The following is a 23,999-nucleotide window of genomic DNA, read 5'->3' as shown; positions in this document are numbered from 1 at the left end:
ACGTCGATGCAGGCTATAGGCGAAATATAGGATAAGAGATGACATGCGTCTCCAAGTTGGAGCCTATAGTTGCGCCTGGGCGCACGGCTCTCTCCTATCTGCAGTCCGACCGTTCAGCGTTACTTCAGGAGAGGAGACGACAGATTGAAGAGTGCATGCCACTGCTTTGGCATTGCCAGTGGACACCTCGATGTTAATGTTATTAAAAAAAGAGAGAAAAAAAAGGGGGGGAATCATATTTGAACCATAATCTGAAGTAGGCCTAATGTACAGTAGGCCCATTGGGCATAGCCAACACGGCACATCATTATCACATCTACATTTATCCTTCAACATTTCATGCCCAAAATGATTGTTTGGGAGCAGTAGCATTTTCAGAAATATAAGTCATGGCTACGACTGTTTCATAATATCCAGTCCAATGCGCACTGCCCATGCGAACGGAAAACATGTTCATTCATATTAACAGTTTTATTTTATTTTAACAACCAAATCATATGGAATGGTTTGAAGTAGGCCTTCATTTATAATGTCGCATCCTCTGTGTAAAGCACTGATGTCCTTTTATATCGTTGGTCCGTGCAGTCAGACGGATAACTATTGATTATGGGTCGGGTGGAATAACAAACTGATACGAGGTGGAACGAGAGATCTGAACGGAGTCGACGCGACACCTGAATTATATAAGCATTAGGCTATATAGACCAGAGCTAGGTTAGGAGTGAATGATAAAATGCATGCACCTTGAATTATAACGTTTGTTTTAATTTTCTGTTCGGCCACGACGGGCAGGGATTATATTTTCCTGTTGAATTGCTTACTGGAACAGACCAAACTACTTAACAATAAAAATCATTTTCGTTACGAAAGTGCATAGGCTCTTTCCTCTTCCGTGTCTGCACTATGCAGAAAAAAACAACAGACTCAGAGTGTGAAAAGACCGCCCAGTGCAGCGTAACAAACGGACCTTCTCTCCTATTGGTTGGCGGGTAAACCCAACCCTTTTTGTCTTGTCTGAGGTGCCGCCCTGTTCTTCAGCTTGTCGCCTACAAAATGTTTTGTGTCTTGTGTCTTGCCCCCCCCCCCCCCCCCCCCCATGAAACACGTTTGTCTGATGAAACCACGTGACTCCCATTAGAAATGCATTGGGAGCTGTCTTGTCTGATGCTTTTCATCAGACAACCATAAGACGCTTGTCTGATAGATGTGACTGCGGCCCTAGTGAGTGTGTGTTAGGGCTGGCCAACCGATAACCATTAAGAAATTGGTACCCGACAAACAATAACGGGGCAGGTGTGTGCTAGCAGCAGCTTTCGCCAAACTTTGATCATTTCATCACTGTATGTATAGGTATATCATTTTATTTTACCGCCGGCACGGGATGGTGGCCATTACGTTGTCTGCATCACCGTACTATTCATGCACATGAACTGGCTACTGGAGTTTACGCATGTGGCTCGACTGTTGGACTCACCACAGAGAGATATTTGACCATTATGTGCCACTATATTGGTGAGGAGTCGAACGTTAATTCAGCCGTCTTATTGACACAGAGTATGCCCGAAAGACACACTGCAGACAACTGGCTGGTAGGTAAACTAAACGATGCGGTGGAGGAGTCTTGGTAGCCTGGCTTTGTCAGAGACAACGTGGATTCACTCATGCCTCCTCCCCACTATGATATCATATTGGGGATGAAGCGAGAGTGAATTCATGTTATCAGTATGGCCAAAGCCAGACTAGAGGCTTGGGGACTGAAGGTGCGTTAAAACCTGAAGATATGTATTTATTTCCACTGTCGCTGCAATCGCTCACGGTTAATTAGCCGGCAAGGCCTGACGGTAACCGGTTAATAAAATGTCTCCATTTGGCCAGCCGTAGTGGCACTCACACACAGCCAAACTCTAGCCAGATGTCCCCTCAGCCAGCTGGTCCTGGAAGTCTGTACACAAACATTGCCACCAGATAGAAAACTAATTTAGTCACTAAACCAGCATAAAACATATATAAAACAGCAAAAGGAAAGCTATCTGACACATTGGAAAGAAGCAACCCAAATGCAGAGTAAACTAGAATATCAGGTCCTAAACAGAGAATACACTGTGGCAGAATACCTGATCACCGTGACCGACCCAAAACAAAATCTTGACTAGGTCAAGATCTTGACTATAGGACTCAGTGAGCACTCAGTCTTGTGATCGAGAAAGGCCGCCATAGGCAGACTTGTTTTCCTAGAGAAGACAGACTATGCAAAATGAAGTGGAAACCGAGCTACATTCCCTATAACCGTCTGTCCACTGTACCAAAACAATGTGCAAACACTGCAACATGAGCTACAGTACTGTGATAGGAGAAGGATATCGAATATAACACAACCATTCCTGCACTATTTGCACCGAGAGAATTGAATTGAATTGAATTGTGTCTGCAGGCCGTGGTGGTGCAGCAGGACTCGTTCATGGAGGAGCAGCGTGCGTCGCTCAGTGAGCGTCTGGCCACCGCCTCCTCCTCCTCCAGACACTCCTCGTCCTCCTCGCTGTCCTCCTGCTCCTCCTCCCGGCCGCCCTCCCTCATCGAGCAGGAGAAACAGAGGAGTCTGGAGAGGCAGAGGCAGGAGGCCGCCAGCCTCCAGGTGAGACCCGGAGAACTTCTTTATGCATTGAGCTCTTTGACACAGTAGTTCAAGGCCCATTATTTATCCCATACAGGGCAGGAACCCCTTTTGGTGTTTTAAGTATTATGTTATACTTTAGCTATTGAAAAATAGCAGATTTACAAGCTCGTAGTGCGGCACAGAGTGCCCTGCTACGAGCTTGAAAAATCGTGAAAATGTGAAAATTGGTTACCAACTCTCCATCATTTATCTGGAGACCACCTGGAAACCTCTCAAGGACCACTGGTTGAAAACCACTGCTTTAAGTAGTCACAGAATATTTATATCCAGTACGATCGATCCCCCAATCAATTATCAGATCATTACCAGCGGCTGCCTTATATCTCCAGAATTGTGTGAATGATTTTTTATTTTATGATTTTTTTAAATGAATGTACATATGGGGATATCAAAAGCAGAGCAATGGATTCCTGAATGGGTACCAACGTTGTCATTGGTTGGTGCACAGAAACAACAGGCGGCGCATCAGGAGGAGAGGAGGAGACGAGAGAGGGAGTGGGAGCTGAGGGAGCGGACGCTGGCAGAGAGGGAGGACAAGCTGACGGAGGAGGAGCGGGAGGCGGCCAGGAGGCGCAGGGAGGTGGAGGAGGACGGAGAGGACCTCCACCGCAGGAAGGACGACCTCCACAGAGACCTGGAGAGGCTCAAGGAGGCGCAGAGGAGGCTGGAGAGAGACAAGGAGGCGGTGAGGAGAGAGACGGAGAGGATGGAGGCCACCAGGAGAGAGGAAGTGAGAGAGACTGTGGACCCTATCTTACCCCTTATTCCTCAACTTATTTGCAATTTGTTACTATTTTAAAACATTTGAAAATAGTTCAATAAGTGTGTGTGTGTGTGTGTGCGTGTGTGTGTGTGTGTGTGTGTGTGTGTGTGTGTGTGTGTGTGTGTGTGTGTGTGTGTGTGCACCTCCAGTCGAGTAAGCTGCAGAGGTACCAGCGGACCCCTTCCACCACCTCTGAAGACTCCCTGAGGTTCCACAGCTCTGGGTCTCTGGACCACCTGGAGCCCAGAGAGACAGCGGAACACGTCCAAGAGGTAGCTTAGAATCATAGCAATGCTTCTCAAGCTCTTTCATGTCAAAGAATTAATATAGTTGCTGTCGGGCAGAAACCGATTTTCTTCCGTACTCATTTTCATTTACTGGCAGATGTATTTCTCGCTGTGTTTAGATTCAGCCACGGTCTTTTCAGAGTGTGCTCTTATTTTGAAGACCATAAACTCACGGGCAATGTACGGGTACAGGCTTTAGTTCCGACTTACTATCAGTCCGACTGTCATTAGACCGACAACCGTCTGGAGAGAAAATAAGTGTGCACACCCCCCATGAACCGGATGTAAAAACGCTGATGCTTTAGTTATGAGCCGTGAATAAAGAATCCGGGGAATGAAATCCGAGATAAATGGATTTTAAAAATGTGTTAACATTTTCACTTTATTATTTAAAATGTGCGTATGAGAGAAGAACACTGCAGACTCACAGGACCTAAAGAGGCTAATGCTAACTTATAAAACCAACTTTTTTCTCTTATTATTATTGCAGTGGATCAAATAAAAGATCATATGGTGTAATACAGTATAGTGTAGTACTTAATTATTTTAGCTCATGCCATTATTATGTCTGTCTTTCACAAATGAATGAATGCCTATAGCCTAGAGCTATAATTAAGTCGTAAAAGTTGGTTTAACGTCCAAACTTTACACCAATTACAGCGTCACACAAAAGCATCAAAAGTACCAGACCCACAAGCTTGTGTTGTGTTTTGAATCCTGAAAAGGACATACAGTATGAGGTTTCCACCCGATAGAGGCCATATGTATTTTGCCGTGTGTGTGTGTTGTGTGCTTGTTTTTGTTATTTTACTTTTTTATTATTATTATTATTTTATTTTTTGGGGGGGAGTAAATTAGGATCTTTGCTTATTCCGGTGTATTTACACTGATTATATTGTTCTACTGCGTTCCTCGCTATTTAATCCATGTGTCGGTGCTGCTTAATACTATTTGTTTAATGTGTTTAATTCGCCGTTTATAATTAAAAAGAAACAGCGGATTTGTCGCGGACCTGGTGACGAGGCCGCCGCGTTATGATGACTAAACCGGAAATCTAGCCATGCTCTGGGCTGCTAGGGCTTCTGGGAAAATGAGTTAAATGGAAGTGAACGGGGTTTGTTTGGACTACAACATGCTGTGCAGTGTGGTTTCGTTTTGCATCGTAATGGCGGCATGTTTTTCTCTTCAACAACAAACCATGGGACTATTTTCCGCTGGATTTTTGTGAATCAAAGCTGCAAATACTTGATTATATTAATCTAAAGCCCTTAAATATGCGGTGTACCATCAAAATAAACAAAGAGAGGAAAAAAAGGAGAACCACTGACTTGGATGGTGCTGTTGTTGTTGTTGTATGGCAGGTAGAGCTGCTGTCGTCTTCTGCTCCAACCAAAGAACCCTTCCTCCGTATCGGATCCAAGAGGCTCTCCAAGAACTTCTTCTCGTCCTCCAAGCCTCCGGCGGGCGACAAAGAGGCCTCCAGGCTACTGCAGTTGACCAAAGCCAAGGATAAGAAGGACAAGAAGAAGAAGAAGGGCAAGGGTGGAGACACAGGTACAGTACGTATACAGTAGATCAGCCAACATTGGCACAAAGGAGGGTGATCACTGGCACACTGGCGTGTGTGCCAAGTGTGAGAGAGAGGATTTTTGGTTTAAAATAATAATTTAGGCCTGACCTCGAAATTTTTAAGAATTCTTCTAAATCCTCCAGTTTTCTGAAATAAATATTTTCACGATTTTTCTAAAATAGCTAAATTATAACATAATGTTTGAAACACCAAAAGGGGTTCCTGCCCAAAATGGGATAAACTATTTAAAACAATGTAGTGAAATAAAGGAAGTTCCTCACATTTGTATAACACAACCTGGATTAGGCGCACGCTTAACGACCCATCAGCGCACACACACAGACACGCGCGGCCCATCGATGGCGGCATCACGAAGAACACACACACAAAAGGGGGACACACAGACACACACACAGACAGACATGATCTGCTAGGTCTCATAGTAAGTGCTCACTGCGTTCGCAATAAGTCGTGTTTTTTCTGGGTGAAAGGCATATCCTTTTAAACAAGTAAAGGTATACAGATGTATAGACCCCTATACAATCATCCTGCCTGATGCAGAACATGACATAGTGAAATGTACATCCTGAACCAGCTGTGAGATGACAGCTTGAGTGTTGTTCTTATTTCGTCAGCAGACAGGCATCAGATTCAGAATAAACAGTGAAGCTTCTGTATCAACCTTCAGCTCAACCAAAAGTGACATGGTGACATGGGAAGTGAACATAGAATTGCGTGGCATCTTAACAATGATGTTGACAGAAACATGTCTCGCAGTCTGACACGGAGCGATCCCTGAAATGAGGTGAATGAGTTTGATCTGACCAAGATGTCTGTGCTGTGTAGGGGTACAACTGTTAATTGCGACCGCAGGTGACGCGAGGCAACAGTCTGTCTTGAGAGACTACATTTACTATGAAAATGTGCAATTCCCGTCAGTTAGTTAGTTACCGTAGTTAGTTAGTTAATCACCCCCAGGTATGACCATATATGTTCATGCCCTGATGTCATCAATATTAAGCCTATATATGGATATTCCTCAATCAACATCAATATTGGCCAGCAACTCTACATCTGACCTCAAACCCTTAGATCTCCATATATGGAGCTGACCTGTTCTTTTTTTTTTAACACTTTATTTTGATTTTTATTGTTGAATAAATGAAAAAACATATGTGTACATTTTGTTGTATCCGACATGTAAATATCCCCCCCTCCCCCCAAATCAAGGTCAGAACAAGACAAATAAAACAAAGACAGACAGTACAAGACAGTAAAAGTAATTAGTAAAATAGTTTTGAAAGTACTAATGAACAAAAAATAAAATTAAAATAAAATAATAATAATAAAATAAATAGTATTTTCCATCAGGGTATGGTATCTAGGTTACATACATTGTATCCATCTTTCAGTTTAGATAGTAAGTTGCTCTGTATCCAACTGTCTACTTACTGAGGGCCTCTAACCAGAGGTTGGCCAATGTCAGGTTTGGTGTGAGGTATCAGATTGTACAGGGGAATATGGGTTTAAGTGAAAGTTATACTTTCTACAAACTCTATGAAAGGGGTCCAAGTCATAATGTATCTATCTTTAGAACCACTACGGTTGTACCTTAGTTTCTCTAGGGGAATCATGGAGAGAACCTCTTTGACCCACTGTTTGAATGAGGGAGGTGTCCCCGACTTCCATTGTCGAAGTATCAATCTACGAGCCAAAAGCGCTGTGAATGCCACAGCGTTTGCCTGAAGACCCGTGAGCCGTTCCTCGGTTGGCGACACCCCAAAAACAGCAATCACTGGGCAGGGATCCACCGTTCCACCACATACATAAGACACCGCCTCGAAAATTTTCTCCCAAAACCTGACTAAAGATTGGCATGACCAGAACATGTGACCCAGCGTGGCAGGCTTGTGCTGGCATCTCGGACAGCCAGCATCAAAACCAGGGTACATCTTGGCTAGTTTTTGAGCTGACCTGTTCTGACATTCCCTATGTTGATCCTTCCCCATCCATCCTTCCTCTTCGATGTGTCCCTTTTGACTGATACTTGTCCATTTAAACTCTAGACGGGCGTGCCCCAAAGTTATTAGTGCAGCCGCGCCTGGCAGCCGGCGAAAACTAGAGTTCTCAACAGGCCCGAAAATTAAGGCCCAGCCCTACCTGGGCCTTCATCAAACCCTGTACACTCAAGACACTGCACCCGCTGCCACCCTTAGACCTCCATACTGTATATGGAGCTGACCTGTTCTGACATTCCATATGTTGATCTGACCTCATCAAACCTTTTACACTCAAGACACGCTCCATTATGGCCAGTACAGAATTCATTCCAAATGTTGATCTGACCCCCGATGCCATAGCACCAGCACTCGCCCAGCAGTCTGCTGTCAACCAGGCGGATGGGTGCACGCTTTACACCCTCAGGCCTCTTACTGGTATATCACATCTACAATCTCACAATGTGTTGTGATTGTGTATACACTACAGGCTATTCTCGCTATTTTTGAGAGATAAAATAGCAATGTATTTGTGTCAATTCGTTGATGTATATATAAAAAAAAGCATGCTTCTCTCTTATTATCTTTGATTATCTCCAGATGGTAAGGCCACTGTAACGGCAGAACCTCAGAGCGACGGGGACATCTTCTGCTGATGCTGACGTTGGACCACATCGTCCACGGGGCTCTCAGTGGAGACGGAGGCGTTCTCATCCGGACGACTCGGATCGTCTGGACTCAAGGACAGGACAGGTGTCCAAAGCCTCTCTGTCTGTCAGACAGTCTGGGAGACAGACAGACACACTCACGGTAGATCCGTGCACACACACACAAAAAAAACCCAAACACAAAAAATTGCTTTAACGAACAACCCCCCCAGGATGATAGGACTACATTTCCCATACGTCATTTTATGGGGGGGGGGGGGGGCAGGTGTCAAAGTTAAGTGAGGAGGACTTTGACTCTGTTGATGTTTCCATTGTGCCTTGCATTGCAGTCTGCCTGCAGCGCTTTCTGTCATAACTCTGAGGTTATGAAGACAGGCTCCAGTACAGTACTATGACGATCAGAGAGAGGGAAAAGAGAGAGTGAACTAGATTTCTTTCTTTCTTATTTTTTATTTTTTAAAGTTCTTCCAGCCAACTGTGAAGAGATTTTAAGTGACCTTTTATTTGAGGGACTTCCTTTGGGTCCCTTTGTGGCGCGAGGAGGACCAGCACACATCTATCTCCTCTCCCGGCTTTAACGAGTTCACTTTGTAGCAGATGGAAGCTTTAAACACAAAGCAATAATAACCTAGTGGTCTGTTTTTGTTATGTTGCTAATTCTAACATGTAATGTTCTGACTGGTCTTCACATGTTTTAATGCAGTGGTTCTCACAGTGGTCCTTGAGGGGTCCCCAATGGAAACACTTAAATAGCATGACAAATCAATTTAGTCACGTTAACCTTCATTTATATACTTGGGCTATATATGAAAATAGCAAATCTACAAGCGAGTCGTGACTCGTGAGCCAGCGTTTTTTGGGGGAAAATATTTGCAAATGTAATCTTCACTATTGGGGGTCCCTGGCACAAAAATGTTTCCAGATGTCCATGGAGAACCACTGTTTTAACATCTCACAAGAACATGTCATTGACTATGATGCTGTTTTAAATTATTTCAAAGAAAGCCCCCCCCCCCCCCAACTTTTTATCTCGGAGGAACACTAAGGATTTGTGTCCTCCTGGGTTTTGGTTTCATTCTATGCCTGATGAACCAGGAACTGTTAGTGGTTTTCTATAGAGCACCGAAATTCTGACGTAATTCACGCAATCCAGGCGGCTTGCTTGGCTCATATGGATATGAAGCATCTGACAAGGAAACGATGAGTGACTGACTGACTAACTATCGTAAACTATACAGAGCCACCTTCCTGACAATAGCTCTGGGACAGTTTTCTTTTATATGAGACGAAGATAACCAATGTTATTTTCCATAGAGAAAACACTTCCGTGACCAAGGGGATGAGGGAGTGACGTCAGGTTCTCTGTAAGGATGGAGTTTAGCAACACCCTCCTCCCCCGAGGCAATTTAGTCAATCCAGTATTTTCTGCTTATCTTCCACAGTACACACACACACACACACACACACACGTATACGCGCACACACACAATAAGGTTAGACCAGTAGTAGAGTCATTAGGATGCACTGCTGTGCTGTTTAGTGCACATGTGAACCACACACACACACGCACAGTCACAACCCCAGACATGACTAATGGATGACGAGTCAGTTTCACCAGCAGAGAGCCTGGCCAGATAGAGACAACGGTTCTCTCTGGTCCCTTTTCCACCGAGGTTGAACCGAACTGGTTCTCAGTGTTTCCACTGAGAATGAATTGGTTCAGAACCCTAAAAGTTGGTTCGGAACTGGAACCAAAAAAGTGTCCGGCGAATGTCCACAAATCTAAATTAGATTTTAATATTCCTTTTGAATCGTTGATCCATTGAAACTGGATGGTCCGGGACAAACTGAAGGCCTGTGCTGACTTTTTGTCTCGTCATGATGACGCTAGACTCAAGTGTTGCTGATCCCTTTTTTGTCAGTCTTAGAACTAGAGTGTGTGTGTGGTTGCTTTTTGAGACGATCACTGCTGGGAATGTCCCTCCGTATCCATGTGGAGGTATTGGATACTGGAGTCATCCTAGTCTGCCACGGCCAGATTCATATCACTGTGTAAAGTGTGTATTAGTCTGGAATCTCTGTGTGGAACCTGCATTTCCAAGGGGGGGATCAAAAAATGCCTCTGAAAATGCCTCTGGTGTTAAACCCGCCCCATGTTTGCATACTGGGCCCTGGTTGGGTACATAATTACTTCAGAGGTAATGAAATCCAATCACAACTGAGACCAAATCTGCCGAGAGTAATAGCCACCCCTGATTAATACAGGACATCCATATTCGAAGCCACTTATTTCCGAAACTGACGCAAAGCCACTAAGTATCCCCCTATTCTCAAAAGGAGGAGTTTTTAATGGAGTTAAATACCTGTACCACTATTATTTAATATCTGGTGATTCTGTTCTCACTAACTAGCATCACTCGCTAACTGTACCGGATTACATGTGTTGTTGTTACCCATTTAGACCTTGGATTGCTTGCTATACCTTTCAACCTGGCAACACCTCTGTGTCATTTTAGTTGTTGCTATACAGTATATGATATACTGTATATATACCGCTGTTGTCGGGCAAAAACCTCTTACATGCTAACCTTTTTGTGTGTGTGTGTTTTTCCCCCCGTAAATTAACGCTCAAAACGCAGTAGCTTTTGCTATTATTTTATTTTTATTTGAATGACATATGAGGTTTCCACCTGACAGACTATAGCCTAATAGTAACATTTCAGAAAAGGTGTTTTACTCTGCATCAGGTCTAAATGGGTTTTAATATGTACAGTGTTGTGCTTTGAAGGGGCGGGTGCATCCTTCAATCAGTGGGTATAATTCAATAGGCTTCTGTTCTGCTTGTCACTGCCATCATATACAATCTACAAGTCAGTGTTGACAATCACTGCAATACAACAGCATTCTGTTTGTCCGTCACTGGAGTGCAATAAGACCATGGCTATAGAGATTATTTTTTCTTCTTTTTTTTTAATGAGCACTTTAGGTATATAGATGTTTGAAGTATATATTTGTAGTAATATTTGTAAGGAAGTATTCTTGCATGCTTCCAGCTTTAAAAGACAGAGACAATCTCGTGCTTTTACCTTCAAAATAAATGTGTAAAAGGTTTATAGAAAGAAAAAAAGTTAAGTGTCATGTTTTTGTGTCGCAGGGCGGTTTAGTTGACTTTTAATTTGAATAAAATGTTACGATAATAGAGCAGTTATTTGCTTCTCATGCCAAAGGAGTCTACAATGTATGGATTTTATAGAAATCCTGAATTTACGGAACGGAAAGTTGTTTGATCCATCACTGTACTGGTGTATTTTCCCCTCTGCAACCTATTATTTCTTTATATATCACACACACACACACACACACACACACACACACACACACACACACACACACACACAGAGGTTGCATTGAAGCCTCGCCATCCACCCAGTAATACATCATAGATCTATATTTCCGGCACATTGATTTTCTCCTCCCATGCTCTGCCTGCCTGGGCCCTCTGAGGCCAATGGGATTCATAGGCATAGCTGGAGGAATAATGCACACCAACAACAACATGCCATCTCTGCTGAAAAGAGGCTGAAAGCACAGCAGCCATTCCTCCTCTCCTCCCTCCCTCGCTCCGGTGATTATTTGATATTTTTCGCCTCATCTCCTTAACCCCTGTCTGTCTCTCTCTGTCTTCTCTCTTTTTACTATCATTTCATCTTGCTTCCACCCCCATCTTTCTTTTCTGTTAAAAATGTTATGCTTTTTTCCTTCTGCTCTGGTTCTGAATTCAAACTATTAAAAATTAGCGTGATTCGTTTTCCTAAATATGCAATATCAATTTTACATAATTATGCTGCCATGTGGCTATTTTCACAGACAATCAAAGAGACTGAGAATCATGTTTTCAGTCGTGCTGCGTAGTATACTGTTGCCAAAACAATCAAAATTGTATTTTTGTTCATCGTTCACACTATCACACTATGAATATACCAGAGGAAATGTTGAATTGTCCTTACACTTTTCACCCCCTGGGGGGCACTGTGGCAGTGATTATAATATGGCATCTCCATAGCCTGACAATCAGTCTGAATTTTCATTTCGTTTCACTTCGATATTTTTTTAATGGTAGGGATTCAGGGCTGGAGCCAGGCTAGCATCTCCATGCGATGTCACAAAGTGACTACAATCATGGAAATGGATGCTTTAACAACTTGTATAAAGGAATTGCATGCATAGCCTTGTGTTTAGGAATGAACACATTTTTCACGAGACCATTAACTTTGTTGGGTTAATTTATTGTCTCCCACCTTTTAGTTATATTCATAAATGTATTCAACTGCCGCAACAACACCCTTTAAAAAATAAACGTTTGGTCATTTTATCATCTACTCAGGCTTATGTGATTTTTGGTTTTAGGTTACTTGATTCAGTAATTCGATATTTCATATTCTTTCCGATACAAACCCATTATAACTCCAAAATCCATTTTAACCATGATAGATTCATCGAAAACACCCAACCTTTTTTCTGGTGACTGATAGTGTCCTTCCAATACATGAGGAGGCCGTGCTTTTTCATGTACTGTTTTTATTTATTTTTAATAATAATTTTGGAAAATAACCGGAAGAGACTTAAATATCAAATATCTAAATACTGAATCAAGCAACTTAAAAACTGTCTGCGGTGTTAACATAAGCCTGAGTAGACAATAAAATGACTTTCATTTTCTTTCACAAAAGAAAATGCCTCTGTCATTTAATGTTGCCGTTGTTGTGTCTCTGTGTAAAATGAGCGACACATAATTATCATCCTGCATGTGTGCTTCTTCAGGGCCTTTGTTCCAGTGACTCACTACCAAAGAGAGCACAGAACTGAACCCACCTCTTCTGTTTTGTTGTGCGTCCACTTGAACACTAGGCTAAGCTTACACCAAAGATAGCTGATCTACAAGCTCATAATGTGGTTTGCAGGTGTTAAAAAACATAATATAGGCGTGATGATAGCAGTCCTCGAAAATGAAATGAATACACCATGCCCTCTACTAAGGATCAAAGTCAACAACCTTTTGTTTTTCTTCTTTATAATCATTTTATTTTTGAAGATATTTTTATTCTGTCTTTGGATCAACAAAGTGAAAAAACAAATCTCCTGTGCGCTGAAAGCATCACCTCTGGAGGGTGTAGTGCACTCATCAGCAAGAATTGTGTTCCCATTTTTTTTAAATGCACTAGAATAATTATTACTAAACTATTAACAGTGGCTTTGAGAGATCATTACTATAGACCTTACAGTTTTGCACTGTATGCCAGAAAGATTTTTACAATTTTATTTGTACTAAAAACAAAGAAGGTACAAAGTTTTTATTTTCATGTACAAAGAAAAGAGAAAAAGGGCAAAGCAAACAAAATGATGTAAATATGTTCTGTGTACAAATTTTGAATTTTCAAAAGTGTTTTGATGACTGTGGATTTTGTTCTTGTGGGATGATCCGTGATTGTTTTTATAAATAAATAATAAGGCTTTATTTATCTGTACTCTGCCTGTTTTGGAGGCATAAACCATTAGACATGTACATTAATTCTTCCTCTTCAATAAATAACTATGGCTGTCGACCGTTTTTCTGTATGTGAATACTTTGTTTTCAAAGCCTGTCTCAGAATGTATGTACTTAAGTGGTTCTCAGTTATTTGAAAATAAACATAAGAAATAAACATAAAATAGTGCTGTTGAGAATAGAACGGGTTGTATACAACCCGTTCTATTCTCAACAGCACTATACAGTAGATGTATACAGTAGATGTATAGTAGATAGACAAGAGAAAAGTCCAAAGAAAGAACTATGAAGACAGATGTGTCTCCAAATCTCCATAATATAGAGTACATCATTCAGTATGCCATCTGTACATCTCCACAACAAGGAACCTTGGAGCATGGTATCCAGACTGAGACTGAGACTACCAGTACTATCCGTACACTGAATCTAGACTTTTAAACCCTTTGTGTTGTGAGGTCAGTGGAAGCTATAGGGAGTAGAGAATGTCACAACTTGAGACACAACTGCAGTGTTTCAGTTATGACCTGTGTGTGTCTGTCTGTCTTTCTACTCGATCTGGCCACACCCGCATTGCATTCCACCTCACTTCATTCCCAGTTAAGGCTCATTCATAGTCTGGATTTAAAGACTTTTTTTCAGGTGAGCTGACCACCGGAGCTGAAATAACGTTGAGCGGTGGTGAGTAAAAACAGAGAAGGGCTGAAGCGGTGGGTTGCTCTTCACCACGGCTCGTGACGTCATGTTGTAGTTCTGTGGTCACCTCACCACCGAAAATCCAGACTATGTATGAGCCTTTACTCACCTGTATCCAGGGGGATTGCCCATAAAGGCCTATTCATAGTTGAGTTTTCGGTGAAGTGGTGACCGTGAGAGAAGGGCTGGGGAGAGCAGCAGCAGTGGTTTTCTCTTCACTCAGCTTGTTGATGGCCTGGCCCGGAATCGAACCTGGGACAGGCACGGCATCTGTGGTTCCCCAGACGGGTTCACTAAATTAGCCGTTCACAAAGTGGGGCCCGGGGACCCCCAGGGGTCCTTGAGGGAGTTCCAGGGGGTCCCCAGCTAAATGATAGTTTGGAACCAAATGGACCCTTACGGGTCTGTAACTCTGAGAGTGTAGATTTGTACACTCTCAGAGTTAAATTAACTTTGATTTTACAATATGAGGGTCCCAGAGATGATAGTCATTAAATGGGGGTCCGTAGACTAATGCATGTCAAACTGGGGGCGGGGTCCCTGAAATTAAACGGGTTGAGAATCTCTGCTAAAGCCGTAAAGATCTTCTCTTATGGGGGTCTCTGGCATATGTTTTCAAATGGGGGTCCGTGGGCTAATTAGTGCCAATTTGGGGGTCCTTGACATGAAAAGGTTTGGGAACCACTGCATTAAGCCACTCACTATTATCCACACACTGATATTGCTGCTTAATTAAGAGAACCCTTCATCTTCTTACTTACACTTCCTTGTATGAAGGAGCCGCAAATAGCAGATCTACAACGCGCTGTGTAACTGTATGCGACACATTGTGAGCTTGTAGACTCTCAGGTGATCAACACCTGAAACATAATAACAAAAGCCACACATTACTGAACAGAAACTGCAGATATTGTGCTGACATGGTAATAGCTCTCAGGTGATCAACACCTGAAACATAAGAACAAAAGCCACACATTACTGAACAGAAACTGCAGATATTTTGCATATTAGCAGATGTAGGTAGACAAGTAATGTCTTTACTTCAAATTGAAATGTTTTACTTTCAAATGTTTTGTTGGGGATCCTTATTGCATTGTTTATTAATTACAGTAGAATATATATATATATATTATAGCAGTGACTGACTGAGACATCGAGCGTGCGTCCGCAACTAGTTGTGGCCCCCATCAAGTGACCTTTTGACCAATGCGGCCCTCGCATTGTAGAGCTTCTATTTACGGCACGCGACTGCAGGCTGCGTCGTACGTTCAAGTATATAAATCAGGCATAACCAAGAGCGGGTATGAGTCATGATATCAGTTTACACACGCAGCAGCGTTGTACTATAATATCAGTGGACTATTCAGAGTCATCGTCCTGTGTGGATCATTACTAGTTATTATTTAGTTTCATTGGTTCAGTATTCACAAAACCCACAGATTATTCAAAAGAATAGCATGAATAGCAGATGGCTCTGCTCTGGGGGGTCGTTGATATCAGAGCTGTGTCTCGATGCACAGATAATCTGTGATATACCTGTGTCTCAGTACACAGATTATCTGATATCACATGAGCAGAGCCACTAACATCCAATAGCTTTGCAAATGCAATAAATAGTTTTTTATGGTCAATCTGAGCTGAAGTGTCTCAATGAATTACTGTTAAAGTAATGTATCCTCTCCTCACTTGAATCTCTGCTCGCCTCTCAATCTCTCCTCTTGAATCTTTCATTGAATCGTCTCGTCTCGTCTCGTCTCGTCTCGTCTCGTCTCGTCTCGTCTACTCTACTCTACTCTACTCTACTCTACTCTCTCTACTCTTCTCTCTGTGGTGATGAATCATGAATGGGTGGAGTCATAAATAAAGTAATCTTCATCCATCACACACAGAGGAGGTCTTTCTCTCCCTGGGGTTGTAGTAATGAGGCAATGCTCAAGGCTCATCATTTACCCCCTTTCAACATGCTCACGGCACATACGTACACACACACACACACACACACACACACACACACACACACACACACACACACACACACACACACACACACACAGACGCACCTAACCCTGCCTTACTCTTACAATGTACTACTAAAATGTACAGTACATATGTTTCTTGGTCAGACGCAAACACACACACACACACACACACACACACACACACACACACACACACACACACACACACCCATTCATTCCCCCTCTCAATTCTGTTCAGAGTGCTTTATTGGCATGAAGGTTAATAATTATTAGCAGAATTGTCAAATCCTCTCTCTCTTTCTCTCCCCCTCTTATCTCCCTTCATGTTAATTGATCCAGCACAGTGCTGATGAAGCTGCTTTATAGTGCTGTCCATTAAAAAGTGAATTATAGCCTTGGACTTAAAAGGTTCCTTATAGATCAGTGCTTCTCAAAGTGGGGTACAGTCAGGGACCCTTGAGGTGCGGGTTCCAGGGGATCCCCACAAATGTTACTTAATATAGCAACAAAGGCAATTCAGCGATGCAGATGTATGTAGTACTGTAGCCTACAAGCGACAATGCGTTGCATTGCGACTTGTAAGATCCCCCCCCATATCAAACACATTTTTTTGGTCAAACCATATGGGCATATGACACAAGACAGATGTCTTGAATTTGTGAATGCAGCTCAGTAAGGGCATATGTTGACCCCACCCGCTCAGCTCACCTCTGAGGCCCCGCCGCTGCAGCTCACCTCTGACTCTGAACTGTATACCTTTATTTTGTAGTTCTGTTCCTAGTGTTTCCTGTCTGCTCTATTTGTTGTTACCTGCCTTGTCCATAGGCCTTGTCTCATCAGTCTGCATTGCAATTGTATTTCACCTGTGTCCAGTTAAGTCTCAGCCTATCGTGTGTTGATTGTAGTTATTGTTGCACCTGTGTCTATAATCTATAGAGCGGAGCGTCAACATATGTGTCTCATGGTAGCGCGTAGCGGCCGCCATATTTGCATATTTCTGGGATTGTCTGGTTTGTTTACAACACGGTGAGCGTGTGCGTTATTTTTTTAAACACCAGAGGGAGTTCAACAAACGACGTGCAAGTTGCAGTTTATGGTTGCACGGTGCAACCATAAACTGACCTCTCATAATGGCGCTTGTAAACCAAGGTATGTCGAGCCCGACGTCTTTTCTTTCCATTCTGTGTTGGCTCCTTAGCTTAGAGTATAATATACTCTGGAGCCAACACATTAACATATAATATATGTTAATGTTATATACTCTAGCGACTCACTGTGTTGTCGCCAAGGAGCTCAATGTTTACAAAAACAGACAACCGTCACTCTATTCTGAGTGAGAGTTTAAATCCCACAAAAATGGCGCCGCTAGCTGCCGCCCTCCTTTTGGTGACGTACATGTACACGTTTTTTATTATTATTTTTTTTTTTACAAACTATTTAAACTTGTTTTTTTATTGTTCAGTGTTCCCTTGTCAGTTTATAGTTTGTTGTCACAGTGTCCTGCCCTTGTATGTTTGATTGATTGATTGAAATCTTTATTAACAGTTTGCAGAATTACAGTACATTTCAAGCACAAACTCAATACAAAGACTGTTAACTGTGAGTGGACGACCCAATTAAGCCTTACACTTGTTTACAACAGGGTCCACATTGTTCAATTCATCAAAACATTTAGAGACAAACAAATAGACACTTCTATGTAGTTAAAGAACAGAACAGGAATTCATCATATAGGAAGCGAAAAGGGAAAAAAAGTATATATACAGTGAGGGGAACAGGGGGATAAAAGAAAAGAAAACGAAAGACAGAGTGTAGGGCGCCTGCACACAACACCATGCGTTGATGCCATGTGTGCATATGTGCAGGCACCCAACACCACGTCCATACAAAAACATAGTACAATCCATAGTACAAAGACAGAGTGTAGGGCGCCTGCACACAACACCATGCGTTGATGCCATGTGTGCATATGTGCAGGCACCCAACACCACGTCCATACAAAAACATAGTACAATCCAGATACAAATTCAGCTTTTACAGAGGCCAGTTTCGAATTGCAGCCATCCGTAGGTGCCCTTTGAGAGCAGTTTTGAAGGAGCCAAGGGATTCACATGTCTTAATGACTGTTGGTAGGGCGTTCCACATTTTGGTCGCATAGGAGCGAAAAGAATTTAGTCCCTTGTTTGTGCCGAATCTGGGTTGTACATGGTTTGTTGCACTCCCTCTGGTGTTGTGGGTGTGGACTTCGTTTACATTAAGGAAGTATTTAGACAGGTACATGGGTATCTTGGTGGTGTATCTAATCTTGTGGACCAGACCCATTGCAAGATGCTGTACTCTGTCGTCGACCCTAAGCCATCCCAGCCTGTCAAAGTGGGCAGGGGTGAGGTGGGTTCGGGGGGTGAGGCCAAGTAGGAGCCTGACCAGTTTGTTTTGGGAGGTCTGGAGCCTTGTTTTAAGGGCCTTTGAGGTGCTGTGGTACCAGGAGGTGGATGCATAGTCAAAGAAACCTTGTACAAGGGCTCCTGTTAAGGTCTTCAAGGTGTTTTTGTCGACCAGTGAGGAGATCCTGTAGAGGAATCTTGTTCTTTGATTGACTTTTTTGATTACGTTGGTGGCCATCTTATCACCGGAAAGATTGGCCTCCAGGATGGAACCTAGGTAGGTAATTTGATCCTTCCGTGTGATAATATCATCACCAACTCTAACCAAGAAGCCATCTGCCTTTTTGAGATTACTATTTGATCCGAAGAGAATGGATTCAGTTTTTCCCAGGTGTAAGGATAGTTTGTTATCAGCGAGCCAGGTGCAGATTCTACCGAGTTCAGAGCTGAGGGTCTTTTCAACCTGCAGTTTGTTCCTGTCCGAGACCAGCAGTGCTGAGTCGTCTGCGAACAGGAACAAGTTGCAGTCACAAGCTGAAGTCATGTCGTTTACATATATTAGGAACAGTAAAGGCCCTAGTATGCTTCCTTGTGGGACGCCACAGCTCACTGGGAGGGGGGGGGACAGTGTTCCGTTCACTTCCACCATCTGTTCTCTCCCCTCCAGGTAGGATTGCATCCAGCTCACTGATGTGCTATCAAAACCAATAGCTTTAAGCTTGTTAACCAGTATGGAGTGGTTCACGGTGTCAAAAGCCTTTTGGAGGTCCAGCATGACCATGCCGCAGTATTTTCCAGCATCCACCTCGTGTTTGATGTGGTCGCTCAAATAGAGAAGGCATGTGTCAGTGGAGTGGGATGTTCTGAAACCAGATTGGAACTCGTACAACAATGTCCTGTCCAGTTGTGAATAAATCATCATTCAACTTTATCTGCCTGCTTGTGGTTCTGCATTTGGTCCAACACATGTCTCACCGTGACACAGCACAGGTGGAGGAAGATTTCAGCTGAATACACACTTTGGTGGTCATGGCAACCTTGGAACTACCCCTGGCTGCGTGATGAAGCAGTTTTCATGGAAATGGATGAAGATTCCCATTGGAGGAGATGTCTATCCCCCAATGTTCCAACATCTGGCTGCCCTGTGTGAGGTACACACTACACACACACACACACACACTGACACACACATGATTGAAGTGATCTGCAAGTACAGGTACATGCTGGTATCATTAACAGCAGCCATCAGGAAAATGGAGTTAAATTAATTCAGGGAGCCAGGGAACAGGGAAGGGAATTTCCACTTTGAGAATGCTAGTCAAAATATTCACTGTTAGGAGTTGGTTCACACAAATAATGAACCATTTTCTATCAATTACACACCCAATGAAGACTTGAATTCATGGAGAATGGAGATAGTTTTTTTTGTTTAGTTTTTGTGGCATTCCTGAGCAGTCAATAGGAGTAGCCTCAGTAGGAGATGATTTGAGTCAGATTCATGGGGGTCAGAGAGGGCATACTGTACACCACACACACACACACACACACACACACACACACACACACACACACACACACACACACACACACACACACACGTGCATTATTCATGAATGTTCCCATCTATAAATGCAGAGGGACATGGAGCACATTCCCTACTTCTAAACTTCTCCCTAGGAGCTTGCCGTGTGTGTGTGTGTGTGTGTGTGTGGTAGGTACAGTATGCCCTCCCTGACCCCCATGAAGGCTGGCCAATCGTGTTCTGCCTGGTGCTGTCCCATAATTCCTAGGGGCGCATTTGTGTTAGAATCATAGAAAGGTTGTTAACCATGAAGTAATGCATATCCCTTAACGCTAAGACTGTGCACTATACAATGCATGCTCCATCTACTATAACCCAATGGAAGCAGAGACTGAACAATGCATGCTCCATCTACTATAACCCAATGGAAGCAGAGACTGAACAATGCATGCTCCATCTACTATAACCCAATGGAAGCAGAGACTGAAGCAGGTTTATATAATGGAGGAAATGACTGCAAGGTTACAATTGAAAATGGACAGATTTATACTTGGATGGACTAATGTGATATTGTACTCGCCGTGTTTCAGTGTTTGTATAGAGGTTGTTGGGTCTCTAAAAGTGTCGTGTATCGGTTGTGTCTGTAAAAATGCTTTGAAGAAGTTGCAGATGCCCGGTTTGTAGCCGGTCGTGAGCTGGGGGGCGGAGGGTCCGGGGGCCTCAGGCTGAGGGTCTCCGGAACTAATGTCTCCACGTGGTGCGAGCGAGGGCTGGATGCAGGCTGGGCCTGTCACAAATATGGGTGTGTACAAATGGAACCAAATGGACCCGTAAGGAGGGTCCATTTGGTTCCATTTGTACACACTCAGAGTTAATTTGGTTCCCAGCCAATAACTAGCCGGGGATAGGTCATGATGCTTGGTACTTTGTCACCCAGTCTCAGTGACATGTTGCACTTTGCACTTTGTGTGTGTGTGTGTGTGTGTGTGTGTGTGTGTGTGTGTGTGTGTGTTCCTCATAGTGGTCAGTGAGTGACTGTCTGGCTAACGTCCAGTCTCATATAGATAGTGGGAATGAGGTCAGTAGGCTTTGGAATAACACCGACATCACACTGAGGCAAATACGATTACAGATGAAGTCATTCTTCATGTCGGTCCAGAGCCGTACGTCTATATTCATGCTGTTGAACAATCCCTCAATACTTTTCAATATGTGTATAGTTTAAATTACAATAAGGTCACGAGCGTGTCTAGGCGGTAAAGTTATACAATTGAATTTAGGTATTGCTCTTATCCAGAGCAATTTACAAAGTGCTAAAGCAGAGTCAAAATGGCATGAACTGTAGTCAATAAATGACAGAGGAAACGGTTGCATAAATAGAGTGCAAAGGATAAACAAATGAAGTGCTACACAGTGACTAGGGCATGCATGGGTAAACATAATGTAGCATCTGTCTCTAAACAACATGCTGTCTAAATAACATTCTTGGCATTTGTGTGGTCAAGCAAACTGTGTGTAGACTATAAGGATGGAGCCAGCCAGGAGGGAGAAGAGTGTAGCCTTGCATGGAGCGTTTGGCCTGGGTGATGGAGAGGTACAGAAGGAAGGGACAGACGGTTAGCTGAACTAACCAACAGAGACGGGGAGAGATGTGAACATTTTGGGAGGTTGGAGAGCAGCTTGTGCCACAGCAACATTCTGGATCAGTTGACGGGGTTTGAGTGAGAATGCTGACATACAGTATATGAATATGTAATTTTAGTTGAATCATTCAGTATACTAAATGAGCATTGTTCCCGTTCATCAGGCCATTTGCCGTAGATTATTCATTCCTCTCCAATCTTGAAAGGGAATTGAATTGTTTCCATCCAATTATTAACGTACCCCCAAATATAGGGATTTTTGCATGTGCAATTCTTTTTTTAAAGGACCCAGAGAGAAACGGTAGAATGGCAGATGAAGAGATTATGAACAGCATGAATCAGCCAAAACATTGTATCTCCTCTTCTGATATGATACTCTTAACAGGTTTACACTTCTCACTGCTGTTTAAAAATGAATGAGGTGCGTGTGTGCGTGCGTGCGTGCAGAAGTCAGAACAATGCTGACAGAAGCTAGTAGCGGTTATCTACAGTATAGAACGGACCATATGGACAGTTGGACACTGTTTACAGATATACATTAGCACTGAGGTCAGTTTGTGGGGGAAAGTTAATGGGCAGTTGACTCGTTGCACTGAGCCATGTCAGTGTTTATTATGGGCCACGTGGGAACTCATTTGTGCATGTTATGTATGTAAGTGTGTGTGTGTAAGGGTCACATAATGGATGGCCCATCTAAACTCTGTTCAAGGACACCAGAGAGAGAGAGAGAGAGAGAGAGGTATGTTTTATACACACCCATTGTCTCTGGTCATCAGCTCTTAATAACAGATAGTTGATCTCACAAAACCAAAGCCAGACATCTCTCTCTCTCTCTCTCTCTCTCTGATAACAACGCTCTCATCATTACCACAAAAAAGACAGAAGAGAATGTTTTTGGTGCACCAGTAGACAGATCCCCCATTGAATCATTGAGTAAGAAAACAAAGCAAAGAATCTATTTCCTTCGCCGTTTCAGATCTTTCGGTGCTAGCAGACGGATTCTTCTTTTGTTCTTTACTTATATGAGTGTTCTTCAGTACTGTAGTACCACCTGGTATGCATGTTTGTCTGTAGCCTTAAAGTCACAACTGCTGAACAACTGAACATTTGTTCAAAGATTGTTGGAAAACCACTTCAGACGCTATACATCCACGTATGATAACAGCATCCGAAGGTTAGTAGGGCATGTACAACTTCCTGGTCTCAATTGCTCATGTTTCTTTCCGCACTTCCGCTAAATGAAGTGCATACATATCTTAGCCAGGTCCTGGAGTAATAGAGACAGAGAGAGTTATAGGGACATAATTTACAATTTAGGCATTTAGCAGATGCTCTTAATCCAGAGTGATTTACATTAAGCAATAACAAAAAGCATGGCATACATCACATATATAAAAAGTAGTTGTGTAAGCTAAGAACGTAACAGTGGAGTATCTATGTAAATTATACATACTATACTATATTATATATTATACATGTGTACTATAAAGTGCTATGACTACATAAAATGCAATTCTAGTGCTGTCTACGTAACATGTCTGTTTAAAATACTATCTAAGTCTACATAAAGTGCTATATTTAAAATACTATCCAAGTCTACATAAAGTGCTATCTAAGGGGCTAGTGCTACGGGCCATGGTGGAGTCTGAAGAGGTGGGTTTTCAGACTACGGCGGAAGATTGGGAGTGGGGCTGCAGTTCTGATTGTGATGGGAAGTGCATTCCATAGTTTTGGAGCCAGAAGGGAGCGACCGGGAGCCAATGGAGGGAGCGGAGAAGGGGGGAGACGTGTGAGAATTTTGGCTGGTTGAAGACCAAGCGAGCTGCGGCATTTTGGATCAGTTGGAGGGGCTTAAGTGCACATGCCGGTAGGCCAGTAAGGAGGGAGTTATAGTCACGTTTTGACAAGACTGTTGTCTGGATTAGGAGTTGGGCTGACTCCTGGGTGAGGAACGGTCTAATTCGTCGTGTGTTATATAAAGAGGGATACATATAGGGATACAGTATGAGAGGGTGGGAGAGAGAGGGGGAGAGGTGGAGAGAGAGAGAGGGGGGGGAGGGAGCTTGTAGATGTGCTACTTTCGATGCTTTTGTGTGACAACGTACAGTAGTGTGTGGTCAAGGAAGTCGTTAATTTGCAGGGCGGAGGGGACAAAAACAACCCATAAAGTTAGAATATGGAGATACGAGGTTTCTCGCTGTACTTGCTAGGATATGCCCTGCCTGTAGCCCTCGCCCTTGGATCGTCTTTGTCAGTCTTCCTCTCCCCAGGGAT

At 43.0% G+C, this 23,999-nt stretch overlaps 1 protein-coding gene across 4 annotated transcripts in view; it reads left to right on the top strand.

Annotated features, from left to right (window-relative positions):
- LOC308314218 (uncharacterized protein) overlaps nt 1–13,567 on the top strand; it is a 79,367-nt gene extending 65,800 nt beyond the window's left edge. For 3 of the 4 annotated variants that reach the window (XM_080761717.1, XM_080761715.1, XM_080761714.1), the window contains 5 exons: nt 2,432–2,632; nt 3,123–3,404; nt 3,587–3,709; nt 5,086–5,278; nt 7,892–13,567. In XM_080761717.1, coding sequence (XP_080617843.1) covers nt 2,432–2,632; nt 3,123–3,404; nt 3,587–3,709; nt 5,086–5,278; nt 7,892–7,947 — 855 coding nt within the window. In that variant the 3' untranslated portion in view covers nt 7,948–13,567. Of the gene's footprint in view, nt 1–2,431; nt 2,633–3,122; nt 3,405–3,586; nt 3,710–5,085; nt 5,284–7,891 lie in introns of all 4 variants that reach the window. The other variant, XM_080761716.1, reaches the window with a different exon arrangement.
- Nucleotides 13,568–23,999: the final 10,432 nt, after the last annotated feature.

Source organism: Protomyctophum bolini (genome assembly GCF_963924005.1).
Source record: "Protomyctophum bolini genome assembly, chromosome: 4".
NCBI classification, from domain to species: domain Eukaryota; kingdom Metazoa; phylum Chordata; class Actinopteri; order Myctophiformes; family Myctophidae; genus Protomyctophum; species Protomyctophum bolini.
Note: the sequence above shows the minus strand (reverse complement) of the source record. Positions and strands in the feature narration are given on the sequence as shown.